This window comes from Pyrus communis, chromosome 1 (assembly GCF_041283825.1).
Source record: "Pyrus communis isolate YQ-2024b chromosome 1, ASM4128382v1, whole genome shotgun sequence".
Taxonomy (NCBI): domain Eukaryota; kingdom Viridiplantae; phylum Streptophyta; class Magnoliopsida; order Rosales; family Rosaceae; genus Pyrus; species Pyrus communis.
In genome coordinates, this window is record NC_142565.1 from 1,413,117 (window position 1) to 1,430,104 (window position 16,988).

The following is a 16,988-nucleotide window of genomic DNA, read 5'->3' on the forward strand; positions in this document are numbered from 1 at the left end:
TCGGTAAAATAAGTCCCTAAATTCATTAAAAATTGCTAATTTCATCTCTACTATTATATTTAAAGCTATTTTATCCAATTTTTCGTCAACTTAAGTTACTTGACACACTTTCAAGTGTAATATTGTCATTTTTTTCACCTATAGGTCCTTAACATTTTATACAGGTTGTGAATCTAATGTCTAATTTACCCTCCAAAGTTAATTCCATACACTATTTCTTTATGAAAAATTATCAATCTACCCTCCAATGTGTATTGTCACATCCCGGCCCAGGGCGGATCACTTCCCAGGCCCGCTCCACCACCGTAGCACGATATTGTCCGCTTTGAGCCCCGACCACGCCCTCACGGTTTTGTTTCTGGGAACTCACACGAGAACTTCCCGATGGGTCACCCATCCTGGGAGTGCTCTCGTGCGCTACTCGCTTAACTTCGGAGTTCTCATGGAACCCGAAACCAGTGAGCTCCTAAAATACCTCATGCTATGTAGGGATGAGAATATACATATAAGGATCACTCCCCTGGGCAATGTGGGATGTCACAATCCACCCCCCTTAGGGGCCCGACATCCTCGTCAGCACACCACGGCCAGGGTTAGGCTTTGATACCAATTTGTCACATCCCGGCCAAGGGGGATCACTTCCCCGGCCCGCTCCACCACCGTAGCACGATATTGTCCGCTTTGGGTCTCGACCACGCCCTAACGGTTTTGTTTCTAGGAACTCACACGAGAATTTCCTGATGGGTCACCCATCTTGGGAGTGCTCTCGTGCGCTACTCGCTTAACTTCGGAATTCCCATGAAACCCGAAGCCAGTGAGCTCCCAAAAGGCCTCGTGCTAGGTAGGGATGAGAATATATATATAAGGATCACTCCCCTGAGCGATGTGGGATGTCACATGTATCACATGCAAGTAACGTGATTTGAATTGACGAAAAATTGAATATAGTATACTCGAATCTAATATTAGGGATGTAATTGGTAGATTTTTATAATTTAATGACTGATTGTTCTAAAAAATGGTTTAGAGATTTAATTTTCACTTGGATGATAATTCAGGAACTAAATTAACAATTCAACCAAAATCTTATATATCATTGATAATTCATTAAATTTTCATAATAAGAAATCCATAACTTGTCATCTATTGTGTGCAAATTATTCCATATATATATATATATATATATATATATGCATACTACTTACCTATTTATGCTTAGATACTATAGCTATATACCGATACATTCATATCAAAACTTATGTACCTACATATTTGTACCAAAACTTAGGTACATTTGTATATTGAAACTTATGTACCTATATATGTGTACCGAAACTTGTGTACCAATACTTCCGTACCTATGAGTTTTTTAAAATATAAATTGTTTTCGTTTTGTTGTTGACTTTCTTTTAATTATAAGAATCTGAATTATGAATAAATTGTTTTATGTATTAATATAATTGGAGCACACAAAAAATACATTAATTATAGATGAGTGGAGATTTTCATATGGTAAGTTTATAAATAATAAATGTGCTATAATTACTTAAAGATGGTAAATTTTAAAAATAAGAACTTAAAAAGATTTCAAAAACCATTCAAATTAAAAACTAAAAAAAAAACTTATTTAAGTCCTAAAATCTAATAAACAAAAATATTTTTTGGCAAAACTATATTAGTCCTAAATTCTTAAATATTAGAGAAATTTCGAAATAATTGTGTAACCATAAAGGCAGCTCTCACATCAATATTCAAGTTTTTGGAAAAAGTAATATAGGTAACATTGTGAGACACCTCCACTCAAGCTTTTCTCCTGAGATATGCCAATGAAAACACTCATAAATGATAATTTATCTTTAACTGGAGGCAAATGCTATAACCTAGAACCTGAATTTGGATCCTCACCGAACTTTATTGTTCAGAGTCTAAAGATCAGAAAATTTGAATTTTGGTTTATGTGAAAAAGTGATCAAAACTCTTGGTTTGTGTGATGAGGTAGGCTAGCGAAATGAGTTAATGGGGACTGACATATTCAATTTAAGCGGTACAGATTACCTGATCCTGAAGCTCTGAACAGTGAAACCTGGAGTGAATCTATGTCCCCTCGCTTGATACCAAGTAGTAGTAGTAGTAATGACGCATGTTCTAGGATTGAAATAGAAAGGCATTTTGTCTTGGAATGAGGATCCTCGCCGGATCCTCTTTGTGAGGATCCCAATGATCCTCAAATCACATCCGTACATCGTATATTGTGTGGTCATAAATCATTGTAATTTTTTTTTATTTAAAATTGAATATAAATAGTACCTGACAAAAACTGACCGCACAATGTATGATAAACAGATGCGATTGAAGAATCCCTTGGATCCTCACAAAGCGGATCCGGTGAGGATCCTCTCTCTTTGTCTTGGTTCAAGCTATGGTAATGTATGCAGAGTATTTTGCATTTACATATTTGTACTGGGTGATGCTAGACAAATTATTTATTTAGACCAAATTTTGTAAATTAATTATATGATGTGATGGTTGATGTTTGATGTTTGATGTTTGAATTATTACTAAAATGTTGATTAACATGTTAATTTTTTCATTGGTGACACATATCACATAATTTACAAATTTAGTCTAAAAATTTGATTTACCTATCATTACTCATTTGCACAAGCTATAGTATCAAGGCATAATTCCTCTATCCAGTAGGACAGACAATGAATTATTGAAGAAGATGATAAAATACATGCATGTGACCCAAACAACATAATGAAGAAGAAGAAGAATCGTTCAAATGCTGACCACCATGTACTTACTACGTATGCTACGCACCTTCCGTACCAAGACTTCAAATTGTCTATAATGATGATATACAGGCTGGTATATTACCGAGTCAATGTTACTATCATAGATTAGTATGATTTGGTACATAAAATAACTTTTATGTTACGAGTGCAACGCAAATACAATTGAGTATTTAAATCAGAAATGGGTGAAGCGGACCAAATGGAGCTCTCAACTAACCGAATCAAACCAAGTGTTCTTGAACTAGTTCAATTTAGTTAGATTTACATGGTGTCCGAAATCAAATCAAACCAAACTAAATCGACATATTTTATAATTAACTTTTTTTATTTCAATTAGGAAAATCAGATTGAATCAAACCGTGCATGTCTACCCCACTTACAAGTCAGATCATGAAAATTCCTATCCGAAACAAGGGAACAAGATTTGTCACCCATGCGTGCTGGAATTATTTCTATCCGTCTCTTTTTTATCTAAATTTGGTCAAATTGTTTCACCTATAAAAAAAGTTGAGATTCTATCGTAAAATTACTTGACAATATGGGGAGTAGCTAACTATTTATAAGCACATACAAAGATCCTGATCTTATCAATGTTAGATTCATTCTCAACAACTTAAAATAATTTTGTCAAATTGTGCAGATCACCCACGTGACAATATATATTACTGTCAACGGATAGTGCAATGCAAAAAGGTATTAATTATACATATGTATAGTTAAAATTACGATTTTCTTTCAAACGTAGTTTAAAAGTTATACGTAAAATTTATATGCACGAGCAAATTCAACGTTTTAGGCCATAAAATGACATTTTAACTACGTATATAAGCCTCAAGTGTAATTTTTGGACAAAAATTATAATTTTGACTAATGGTAAGAGAAGCGACTTGATGAAAAAAGTGTTGAGAGAAAAGAATAAGGATTCTCTCCGAATCCTCTTGGTGAGGATCCTGGGGATTCATGTATCTTGTCCGTCTATCGTACATCGTACGGTCATAAATTATTTTAAATTTTATTATTTGAAATTGAATACAAACAATACCTGAGAAAAATTGATAACACGATATACAATGAACGGACACCATTCATGAATCCCCAAGCTCCTCACAAAGAGGATCCGGATTCGAGAGAAAATACTGTACTGTTTGATTCCTTCCATGCATATGCTAACAAAGGTTAAGAGATGAATGAACCTTTTAGGGAACGCAGTTATAGCTAGGCAACAGATATAGCTTTTGCCTATTGCCATTTCTTCTTTCTTCCTCCCTTCTGCACTCTCCAATGTCAATTACAAGTCTACGACCACAAGGCCTACTAGTCAACAAACAAACAAACTCTCACGTAAACACGCTTTGTTGTTGTTGATTGTTGGGCAGCTTAAGCTTGTATTTTTAATATACATACATACATACATACATACATACATATATATATATATATAATATACATATATATAATACATTTCTCCCCTTCTTCATTCGTTCATTCCTTCTCCTCCCAAACATTTGCTTTCTTGTTTTTAGTGTAAGAATCAATGGAGAGCATGGACCGATGTCACCAGAAGCGACCCAAAATCACCATTACTGATCAGTCTGAAGGTCTGTGTGCATTTCATTCCTTCCCAACTAACTTTTACTCACCAGTTAAGTCTGAGTTCTTAATAAACTTAATTTTCTATATTTATTTGGGCAGAGGTTATTAGCAATGAATGGAAATTCATAAACATAACTGAACAAGAGGAAGATCTCATATATAGAATGTATAGGCTTGTTGGACCCAGGTATGTTGTTCTTTTACAAATCAAAATCCATATGTTTTTCTATTTAATTTTGCACCTAGTAATACTAATATAAATGTTTTAAATGTCTAGAACATAGTTTAAGTGTTTAATTCCTTATATTTGTTTTTATAAAATAATTCGTTTATGATTCAGATTAGTACATAGACTTATTTTATTAGTCGCAAGAATCGAAAGATGAATTGAAGTCCTGCAAATAGAAGCGTAGTGTCACCAAGTTCGCCGGAGTGTTTAGGCCTCCTCTACACTCAAGCTCGGCGGCTCTCCTATATAAAATATAGAGCATTGCTCGAATAATTAAAATAAGAATGAACGTGTGTGTTTGAATATTTAATAAATACATGGTAATAGTAGCCTTTCCCACCCAAAATTTTCCTTTTCTATTTTATCTCTAACCCTCTCACAGCAAAAGCCTGAGAGCTGGTTAACTGTGAAAAGTACAAGTAAGAAACAAAATGCACTTTGTATCCACTACTAAAACCGGATCCTCTCCGGATCCTTTTGGTGAGGATCCTGAGGATCGGTAAATTATATTCGTTTATCGTATATTTTACGATCAGTTTTTGTCAAATATTGTTTGTATTTAATTTTAAATAAAAATATTTAAAATAATATCTGATCACGCGATATACGATAAACAGATATGATTGACGGATTCCTGGATCCTCACAAAGAGAATTTGACGATGATTCGGAGGATCCGGATTCCTATAAAAGTCTACAACACAAAGCCATGTGATTATTCAATTCCAAATAAACACACACCATCTGAGAAAGTAGTGTCTTTTTCTTTAACGAGTGAGAAAACAAAGAATAGACGTCTGGTACTCGCACTCTGAAGTTGTAAACTTTGTCTTTTCTACTGTCTGGTCTGTAAAAATTGCTGCTCCTAAAGATTATTGTACTCTGAAAATCACAACTGCCTCCACGGCTTTACCCTAGATATTTCCCTTGTCCAACAGTCAAATTTGGCTTTGAATCCATATATACAGGATCCTCAAATTTCGAAATCACTTCTGCTTATAAGTATTTTTGTTAAAATATTAGAAACAACTTATTTTTTTTGGGAGTTTAAACAAAATACTTATAGTATTGTTCACTTTTAACGTTAAGAACATTTTTACTCTAAAAAGTCACGCCTAATACTATTCACTTACAACACATTTTTATCATTTTGGTTAAAATTCAGAGTATTCAATCCTTTTTCATTAGTCTCTTTTTTTTTTTTTTTTTTTTTTTTTTTTAACTAAAAAACGTAAGTGCTTCTATAGGAAGTGGAAGCGCTTATGGTTGACAGAATGGACTTCGATCTATGATCTAGAAGCATTTTCAAGTTTTATTGTCAAACTAGTTAAAAGTGTTTTGGTAGGCGTAAAGCCCTTTTAGTATTTCCAGAAGCAATTCCAAGCAGACTGCAAAATCAGGGTCTTACATGAATAATAGTAAATATTGTCTTGCGGTATTTGCATCACCGTGTTTTGGTATAAGAATGATCAGAAATTTTTCTTCTTCTTTTTACTTGGTTTCAGGTGGGATTTAATAGCTGGGCGGATTCCAGGTCGAAAAGCAGAAGTAATAGAGAGGTTCTGGATCATGAGACATTGTGATGCGTTTGCTGAAAAACGAAATCAACATGTTGAATTGTAATCTTGTCTTGGCCCAAAGATAATTGATCCGGCCCATACACAAAGAAAGATCCATGCACATGCTAGAGAATTCTAGCAAAGTTCAAGTTGGTGGAAGAGTCTAGAAGAATGGTGAGGATTCCACCAACATACAAGATTAGTGTAGATAGTTCTAGCTTAGGAAGGTAGTGGAATTATCTAGATATCTCTAGCATGATGTTTTCATACTTCTCCAAGGTTCCATCCATGCCTATAAAAGGAGAAGGCATCCACACCATTTGTAACAACCAAGAGAGCAAGTAGCAAGAAGTGAGAGTGTCAAGTAAGAAGTAAGAAGAAGCAACAAAGCTTCTAAGAGTGTTTGAGTGTTTCCTCTTGTACTAAGTTTGTGAGTGAATAAAAACCTTGTGTAATACTTTGAGAATTCTTTCTTTCTCTTGCCTATCAATTCCGCTGCGTTACATTTTTCTTTGTGAGATAAACCTCTCCAAGTAGTGAAGCATTTTTAAGCCCCAACAATCAACATAAGATAGAGGGCTCTAATATTGATCGTCGTCAAATGTTTAATGGATTTAAGTAGTAGTCTCCCTTTTCGATTGTTTTCTGTGCCTATCTATTATTGTGTAGTAAATCAGTTCTTGCAGTTCTCTCTCTCTCTTTAGATAAACTGTAATGAGGGAAAAGAAAAGGTAAATATATGGCAAGGTAAATTTCAAGTTGTCGCGGCGGCGGGGTGAGATAACAACACACAGTTCTTGTAATACTTATGCGTAAATCGGAATAAAATAATTGCACATTTCATCATACAAAAGGGTGAAAATATTACATTTCATATACACTACTACAAAAGGGCCTTATAGTGTCAGTAGGTGATGTTGGTTTAATATAATATAGTGTCGGACTAGACAATTGCGACACTCATTGAACATGACATTGGGTTCATTGTCGCTTATAAGCGTCATAAACATTTAATGTCGCTTTTAACAGACGTAAATATTTAATGTCGCTTAAAACCGACATACATTTTAATAATTTTTAAATACTAGTGTCGCTTTAAATAAATTAGTGTCGCCTTAAATAATACAGTGTCGCTTTTAATCGACATTAAATAATACAATGTCGCTTTAAATAATACAGTGTCACTTTAAATAAAACAGTATCGCTTTTAACAATGTTAAATATAACATGAACTTATAATATTTAGTAATATAAGAATATATTATGTTAAATTAATAATTAGAATTTATTTATATTTTCATTAAGTATAACATAAGATTTTGTGGTATCCACTAGTGTAAATATTTTAAATTGAATATCGAGTTCATTCATTATATTCATATAGGGTCAAGGAGTGTAGCTGTAAAAAATCATCTAAATTGGAGTCAAAATAACCGTTAAATTGTGATTTTTCATTTATAACCGTCGAAATTTTTTGTCTCGTTACTTAATCTATGAATGTTTGTTTTTTGCCATTTTTGGCGTATGCGATCTCGAAGCATGTATAAACAAGTTAGATGGTTGGATCGTTGAAATTAGTTTCGTAGAATGCGTATCCCATCAAAACAATATATTCACTAACACTTAGAATTTATTTATACTTTTATTAATTATAACATAAGATTTTGTGGTATCCACTGGTGCAAATATTTTAAATTGAAGATTGAATTCATTCATTGTATTCATACAAGGTCAAGGAGTGTAGCTGTAAAAATTCATCTAAATCGGAGTTAAATTAACCGTTAAATTGTGATTTTTCGTTTATAACCGTCAAAAAGTTTTGTCTCGTTACTTGATCTCTGAATGTTTGTTTTTTGCCATTTTTGGCGTATGCGATCTCGAAGCATGTATAAACAAGTTTGATGGTTGGATCGTTGAAATTAATTTCATAGAATGCGTATCTCATCAAAACGATTGATTCACTAACGCTAATAATTTATTTATACTTTTATTAAATATAACATAAAATTTTGTGGTATCCACCAGTGTAAATATTTTAAATTGAAGATCGAATTCATTCATTGTATTCATATAGGGTCAAGGAGTGTAGCTGTAAAAAAATCATCTAAATTGGAGTTAAAATAACAGTTAAATTGTGATTTTTCATTTATAACCGTCGAAAAGTTTTGTCTCGTTACTTGATCTTTGAATGTTTGTTTTTTACCATTTTTGGTGTATGCGATCTCGAAGCATGAATAAACAAGTTTGATGGTTGGATCGTTGAAATTAGTTTCGTAGAATGTGTATCCCATCAAAACGATAGATTCACTAACACTTAGAATTTATTTATACTTTCATTAAGTATAACATAAGATTTTGTGGTATCCACTGGTGTAAATTTTAAATTGAAGATCGAGTTCATTCATTGTATTCATATAGGGTCAAGGAGTGTAGCTGTAAAAAATCATCAAAATTGGAGTTCAAATCACCATTAAATCGTAATTTTTCGTTGATAATTGTCGAAAAGTTTTGTCCCGTTACTTGATCTTTGAATGTTTGTTTTTTGCCATTTTTGGTGTATATGATCTCGAAGCATGTATAAACAAGTTTGATGGTTGGATCGTTGAAATTAGTTTCGTAGAATGCGTATCCTATCAAAACGATAGATTCACTAACACTTAGAATTTATTTATACTTCTATTAATTATAACATAAGATTTTGTGATATCCACTAGTGTAAATATTTTAAATTGAAGATCGAATTCATTCATTGTATTCATATAGGGTCAAGGAGTGTATCTGTAAAAAATCATCTAAATTAGAGTTAAAATAACCGTTAACTTGTGATTTTTCGTTTATAACCGTCGAAAAGTTTTGTCTCATTACTTTATCTCTGAATGTTTGTTTTTTGTCATTTTTGGCATATGCGATCTCAAAGCATTTATAAACAAATTTGATGGTTGGATTGTTGAAATTAGTTTCGTAGAATGCGTATCCCATCAAAACGATAGATTCACTAACACTTAGAATTTATTTATACTTTTATGAAATAACATAAGATTTTGTGGTATCCACTAGTGTAAATATTTTAAATTGAAGATCGAACTCATTCATTGTATTCATATAAGGTCAAAGAGTGTAGCTATAAAAAATGATCAAAATCTTAAAATCACCGTTAAATCGTGATTTTTTGTTTACAACCGTTTAAAAGTTATGTCTCGTTATTTAATCTTTGAATGTTTGTTTTTTGCAATTTTTGGAGTATGCGATCTCGAAGCATATGTAAACAAGTTTGACGGTTGGATCGTTGAAATTAGTTTCGAAGGATGCGTATCCTATCAAAACGATAGATTTACTAACACTTAGAGTTTATTTGTACTTCCATTAAGTATAACATAAGATTTTGTGGTATCCACTAATGTAAATATTTTAAATTGAAGATCGAATTCATTCATTGTATTCATATAGGATCAAGGAGTGTAGTTATAAAAAATAATCAAAATCGGAGTTAAAATAACTGTTAAATCGTGATTTTTCGTTTTATAACCGTCGAAAAGTTTTGTCATGTTACTTGATTATGTATTTTAAATATCAATTAGACTATGTTTTTAAATATATTAATTATTTTATGTATTTTAAATATCAATTAGACTATGTTTCAATTCATGTGTGATGATATTTTATCATAAAATTATATTATTATTTTTTATTATGTATTAAATATTATTTATTAAAATATTATATGACATAACTTGCAATATTTTAGGCGGGAATGAATGTTTGAAATGTTTGAAATATTTTAGTGTGTCAGACCTTGCGTTGGTTTTAACCGACACAACCTCTACTTATTTCGACACAAGCTGTGAAATATTTTAGTGTGTCAGACCTTGCGTCAGTTTTAACCGATGCAACCTTTTCTTACTTCGACGCAGCCTTTTCTTATTTCGACGCCAGTTGTACTGTCAAGTTTGTCACACTTATGTCGGTTTTAACCGACGCAATATGTTACTATTTCGACGCCACTTGCTTTTCAGTCAAGTGTGTCAGACGTGGTGTCGGTTTCAGCCGACGCAAAGTCCAAATATTTCGACCATATTTATACCCTTTTCTTCCCCATTACTTCCATGCTTTCGTTTCCCTCTCTCGGTTACTTCTTTGGTTTTGCCTCGTCTCCTTCTCCCATTTCAGCCTTACTCCTTCTCCTTTCCACTAACTTTTGCTATGGATCAACAAAGTGAAGATAAACGTTCTGAGGAACTTCATTTCGAGGAGGAAAAGTTCGAAGATGGTTCATTTGTGAATTATTATTAATTTTTTGTTTTGTGTTTAAACTAGTATTAGGCTTAAACTGAAAATTTACTTTTGTTTCTTGGTTGTTAATTGTTTTTTTGTGTTAATAAGGAACATCTCGATGAAGGCGCGGACCCTCAGTTCCCAAATGGACAAAACAACTTTGCTCGTTTGATTCGTCTGGAAAATGCGTTAGTGATAACTCTAGTGCTTTTTCAAGATATGTAGCAGGGGAGGTTAGAGATTATAGAAATCTCCCGTTGATGACTGATTGCGTGAGATTAAGGAAGAAGAAAATGAAGTTTTTCTGGAATAGAATAAAGGAATAAGATTAATCGGCTGTTAAAGGCAATGAACCATACAACTGGTTCAAAATCTTTTGCAAGAGTGTGGCAAGAATTTGTATGAGTTGTACATTTTTAAGATATTTGTATATTTTGTATTAGTTTTTGTATATTATGTGGAATATTTGTATATTTTGACACTATTTTTATTGTTAATAATTTTTATTAAGGTTTGTTTTGGCCTTTACATGAAACCTATTAATTTGGTTATATAATTTTTTTTAGTACCAATTAATTGAAAACAAATGCAGATTCTCGTATTTTTTATTATTATTAATAAAGATGGTGTCGGTTAAGACCGTTACTAGTTTAAATATTTTATTTATTTAATTGTTATCTGACGTCGATTTAGGTATATTTAATTTATTTAATTTTATCACAATGTCGGTTAAAACCGACAGTCGGGTGGATATATTATAATTAAATTGCTAATGAACGTCGCTTTAAACCGACGTAATGTTCAAGTATACGTCGCTTTAAATCGACGTTAATGTCAGTGTCGCTTTTAACCGACGCTGCGTAGTGGCGGATTAAGTGAACAAACCGACACTGAAGGCCTTTCATGACGCTAGCATTAGTGTCACTATTCTAATCCAACATTACATTGTTTTATGTCGGATATTTGCCAAATTTTCGACAGAAATTGGGTTTCTTGTCGGTTTTTGCTTCACCAGTGATAGCCTATATTGTAGTAGTGGTATATACAAAAGGTATGTGCATGGAATCTAAGGGCTTTATATATCATCCGTAGAACGGTTGAGAATGAATTCTACATTAATAAGGGGAAAGACCTTGTATGAGCTTATAAGAGGTTGAGCTACTCCTTATATTGCCAATTGGTTTTATGGTAGAATCTCAACTTTCTTCATGGTATCAGAGCAGGTTGTCCCACTTGTGAAGCCAAATGGCCAGACATGCTCCATGTCACCCCGTTGTGTTGTTGTCCACATGTTAAGCTTGAAAATTCGCTACACGTGAGGGGACGTGTTGAGAAGGATTTCCACATTGATGAGAGGAGAAACCATGCATGGGCTTATAAGAGGTTGAGCTTATCCCCATATTGCTAATTAGTTTTATGGTGGAACCTCAACTTTCTTTAGTAGACGTTATGCAATCTCTATTTCACTGACCTTTACAAAAGTTCTTCTATGGTACAAATGTGACTAGTATACAACATTGACATGGCAATCAGTAGTAAACCGAAGGCGGGAGATCTTTCTAAGACGAGATGCATATGTGTCGATTACTTTAGACTATGTATCTGCGAAGATAATCTACTCGAGCAGGATGTTTGAGCTTCATGAGAGCCTTAACTTCATGCTTTCGAACCATTTCTCGTGAAATATTTAAGTTTCCGGCAATCTCCTAATGTTCTATCACCCTTACCATCAAGCCCGTATCTCTGTCTGATCACCAAGCTTTCTTTCAGCTTCAGGGAATCAAGCTGGGAGAGAATATGCATAGAAAGGATTAGCGTAATTGAAAAAATGCAGCTTATAATAATCCTATTGATGTCTAGGTAGCAATCAATTTTCAAGCGGAGAAAGCAGTGAAGTATTAATCTGAGGTTTTAGGAGAGGATGAGTACCACATCATCAATAGCAAGCCTGAGAAGAGCAGGTTTCCGCCGGTTATCACCTTTAACACCATCAACATCAGTAATACCGTTAATATACTCCTCTAGTGTGGTTGCATGCCTTGAATGAAGAGAGAGAACAGGCTTTGAGGCCCTCATTACTTCATGACACCTCTCAGGGGAAATTCCGACTTTTTCGATTATCTCTTCATCAGTTGGCATTCTTTTGAGCGAAAACACCATCGCTCGCTTGGCCTTTTGGATTTCCGCCCTAACCTGCATAAGTTTTCATCACTTGCAACTTGCATTCTACGACACTGCCATTCACTTAAGAAAGTAAAGTTCCTAGAAAGATAACGCTGCCATTCATTTCCTCTTCCATCACAAAAACTTATTAAGTCCAACATTATAGCCAAAGTCTAGGACCCTCATCTCTGTGAGCTAAGACCGCCAATTTCCATGCTTATGTACTATTGTTGTCAAAGGATTCATGTCAATGATTATACTATCCTGAAAAATTATAGCCCTGACCTAGCTTAGGTACAAAAAATGCGTACCGACTCAAGGCCAAATGAAACACGAGTAAAGCTTGAGACTGTCATGGAACGTATGATGGCATGAATCCTGCCTGGCAGAGCATATGTCGAAATCTGAAAACTCTTTTTTGGTTCAAAGCGATCAATTGCCGTAATAAGCCCCCTCCCTCCTGCCTGGCAGTGGGCTTGAAATTTTGGACCGTTCGCAAAGTCTTGAAAATATTTATTAATGATAAATAACACGAGTCGGAGATTGTGCTGAAAGAAATATCAGCATTACTAGTTAGTTTCTCTGCTTCACATTTAAAACTAATATAATCAGTGTTGAAGGCTGAAGCCAGACAATGCTTGCCTTGATGAGCTTGTTTCGTGCAGCTTGAACAACTTTGAAATGTTTTTTCACTTGAACCACACTCATATTTGTCGCCTCAGCCAATTTGCCGTTAGTTGGTTCTGTCCCCAAATCTTTTTGTAATTGCTCTCTCACTTCATGAAGACCCTGGATCATGAAATGTAATTATTTAACAGCAAAATACATCCCACACAACACAACAAGGGAACAATTCCGCAACACACAAGACAATTTTCAAGACTACAGCCAGAAAACGGAAATCTGAGAAGGCTTACCTTCATAGGTTGCATTAGCTTGAACAACCAAGCATGCTCTGAAGAAGTTAGAAACCGGAGGAATCTTCATCTTTTTCCATTCCAAACTGACCAGATCAGTTGAAGCCGAATACTCCCTAACCAGCGCCTCAATCTTCTCATTTTCGTTCTTTTGATCTTTCCTCTTTCAAACTACTAAAGCAACCACTTTCTCATCCTTATTCCATTTCAATGCAACCCCTTTATCAAGATTCAATCTTTTAGCATTCTTTGTCTTGCTCCTAACCACATTACCACTTGTTCTCTTCTCTTCTTTCTCATGATCACCTTCGCTCATTTCCTTCCTCCTTTTCCGATCCCTCCTCATCAAGCCGTCTGCAACCTCCACATCCGAATCAGCTCCAATCTCGGGGCTACGCTTGTACAAGTTTTTTAGCTTGGCAGCTGTTTCATTGTAATCCACTTCCAAAGTAGTACACGGAGCAGCTTCATCAGTAGCGGTAGGTTTCACACTTTTCACGAGTTTTCTAGCTTTCCCTGGCCTCTTTTGGTGCTGCTTTCGTGTTTCTATAGGCAAAGGTATTTTTACCTGGGTTGCAACCAATGCCGTCTTATTGGATTCATCTGTTTCAAATGCAACTATCAACGGCTTTCTGAATGTAGATCTCTGACTTGTCGATTTTGTGTGCTCAATCTTAACGGAGTCCTTGCCGCGGAGGTTGAAACTGTCACAACTCCCATGCTAAGTTGCCTCAGAAATAGTCGAACCGATGAGGTTGACAGCTTTATTTGTGCACAAACTCTGCAACCACATATAAAGAAATGTAGCCATATTTTAGCCCTTCCCCGTCTAGTACAATCGCACATAAATAATTATTTCAAAATATACAAATATGCAAAATTATCTCAAGTTCTTAGTTTCCAATTCTGATCTCTCCATTTCTTTTATACAAGCGATACTCTTCTTTAAGTTGATCTATAGTGCAGAAGGAAAATTCTAACTCATGTGCATAAAAGAAGCACTTGCGCTCTATCCAATGTGACCACATGCACTTACGCCATTTCCGATGTCTCTATTTCTGAAGCTTATAAGTTATGATAAAAGTAAAACTACATACTGAACTAAATTAGTCTGATTGTCTTCACCAATCTCAACTCTTAAACCCTATTGATTCTGTATGATTAATATTTAACACCCTCCAAAATCCATAGAAAATTGGAAATTAAGAACTAAGAAGCCTGTAAATTATTAGTAGAGCAATAAAATAATTCTCGCAATGGAAAAAAAAAGGGAAAATTAGACAACTAAAAATTCAGAACATTACTGATCATGAAGCAGAATTCTTTACATATATAATTTTCTCGGGAAACAAACGCATTCCAACTGCTATCAAGAGCTGAGTTCCAGAGAATCATACCTCTTTTGCATAAAACAATGCTCGACTGATCCGATGAAAAGAATTTCGAAGAATCTCAGGGATAAGAGTTTAAGAAAGTTCGAGACTTTTTTTTGGTAAAGAAAAAGTTCGAAGCTTTACAAGTGACAACGTAAATGCGGGAAATACGGTGTCTAGAAATTATTAAGTAAGCGGAACCAACGGTCCGAAGTCTACTGGTACGCTAACATCGACGGCAGATACGTGGACACGTAGGTCGTATAGACCCCGGTTATTAACTACGGTGCGTGTTTGTTTTGAAGAGGAGGATGGTGTTTGTGAAGCTCTGGCGTGGCTGGTTGTGATTGGACCACAAGATATCGAGGAGGGAACCGGATCCTCTTCGGACCCAAATAAACTGAGCCTCCTGAGCAAAGGATCTGAGTCGTTGAAATTTGATCCAACGGTTACAAACAGGGGGCCCCTCTAAAAGTTATAATAATTGTAGCTATTAGATTAAATTTCAATGGTCTGAATCCTTTGATCTTTAGGCTCAGTTTATTTGGGTATGAAGGGGATCCAGTTCCATAGTGGAAACCTGTGGATGAAGTTGGTGACACATGGGCAGGTTATTATTGGACGGTGTGTATTTGTTTGTGGAACCGGATCCACTCCGGACCCTTTGAAACTAAGCCTCCTGACCAAGGGATCCGGACAGTTGAAGTTTGATCCAATGACTACAAACAGAGCCCCCTCTAAAAGTTATAATGATTCTTCCCGTTAGATCAAATTTCAATGGTACGGATCTCTTGGTTAGAAGGCTCGGTTTACAAGGATCCGGTTCCCTTGTTTGTAGTTTGTAGGACCTACATAAATGTTGGCGGTCTTTGGTTTATACTGCCTGCTGAGAAAGAGGAAATTGCTCAATAGGGTAGTTGTGAGGAATCCAAAGAGTCTGCGCCCGAAGAATTTTCTGAGATATGCTCGCTGCTCAGTGCTGACTTGCTCACGGATCAGAATGCTTGCGCCAAAGTTTGCTGAAAGTGTTGTGAAAGCAATGGGCCTGAGTGTTTTCTCAAAGCGCTATGCTGATGAAAGAAGAGTTTCCCTCTTTGCCACTATGTAGAAGACTCTAATCCTAACTATTGAGACGATGCGTCTTGAGAGGGATGCGATTTGTGACGCGAAAGAAGCTGAAGTTGTGATGGCTGTCAAAAATAGTTGAAGGTTTTCCTTAATAATTTGGAGATCAAATCCACAGTATACTCTAACCAAACAATATAGGAATCACATTAGAATTAATATGTACTTACTCACACAGGCATTTATCCTGGAGTTCAAATCACGTACGTATATAAAATTATACTTTCCTCCGTTGGCAGCAGTAGGAATCCAAATCAAAGAAATGCTTTGGCCAAATCCTATTAGTGATTAGGTCACCGGTCTGCCGCGAGGGCAGATTATTTCTCAATCTTTCCTTCTTATTAGCAAACCAAATCACCAATCTTCAAGAGCCAAATTTGAACACTTACGTACGTTTTCAGATGGCAGAGACCCGACTACATCTCTATGATATTATTAGGGTTTTGCATCATCTTCAGTTTGAATTCGTTTCTTTGAGCTCTCACTTGTGAACCTTAACTCCACTTTCATCCTATTTTTACTTATGTTACTTTTACTGCATTATCGTAAATATACAACAGTCGTTATTAACGGACTAACTTATACATATTAGCCTGGCTAGTTAATTACTTGTTATTCGAGATCATACATCATTTGTAAATATCTGGAAAATAATTATATGACATGCATATCATAAAATTAATCGAGGTATAATTAAAGATTCTATGTTTTGAAGTTGGGAACATATTTAAACTCTTGACAATTATGTAGGAGCTGCATCCAATGAGATTGTCCTGTTATGGCTCATTAATTATTATTGACCGGTATCATATTGTTGGTCTCATTATTTTTATATCTTCCCCCATAAGAATTGCGCTCTCGTTAATAAAAGTTACGTAATATGTTCATCATCATAAAGTTTAAGTCCCCTTGGACACAAATTTTTTATAGAAAGGTATTGGAAAAGTCACATTGCGGTCC

The 16,988-nt window shown here is 34.9% G+C and overlaps 1 protein-coding gene and 1 pseudogene across 2 annotated transcripts; one reads left to right on the plus strand and one right to left on the minus strand.

The window, feature by feature from the left end:
* Window positions 1–4,275: 4,275 nt before the first annotated feature.
* On the plus strand, window positions 4,276–6,909 carry LOC137721068 (MYB-like transcription factor TCL1). The gene is made up of 4 exons (XM_088691293.1): window positions 4,276–4,396; window positions 4,491–4,578; window positions 6,125–6,228; window positions 6,745–6,909. Exons 1-4 carry the CDS (start codon window positions 4,333–4,335, stop codon window positions 6,798–6,800), a joined length of 312 nt encoding a protein of 103 aa, XP_088547419.1. The 5' UTR covers window positions 4,276–4,332; the 3' UTR covers window positions 6,801–6,909.
* A 4,950-nt stretch (window positions 6,910–11,859) lies between these two features.
* Window positions 11,860–14,363, minus strand: LOC137719615 (RNA polymerase sigma factor sigE, chloroplastic/mitochondrial-like; annotated as a pseudogene). The gene is made up of 5 exons (XR_015960866.1): window positions 13,531–14,363; window positions 13,256–13,402; window positions 12,925–13,161; window positions 12,380–12,643; window positions 11,860–12,235 (listed from the first exon to the last, which is right to left on the minus strand). The product of XR_015960866.1 is annotated as an RNA polymerase sigma factor sigE, chloroplastic/mitochondrial-like (transcript).
* Window positions 14,364–16,988: the final 2,625 nt, after the last annotated feature.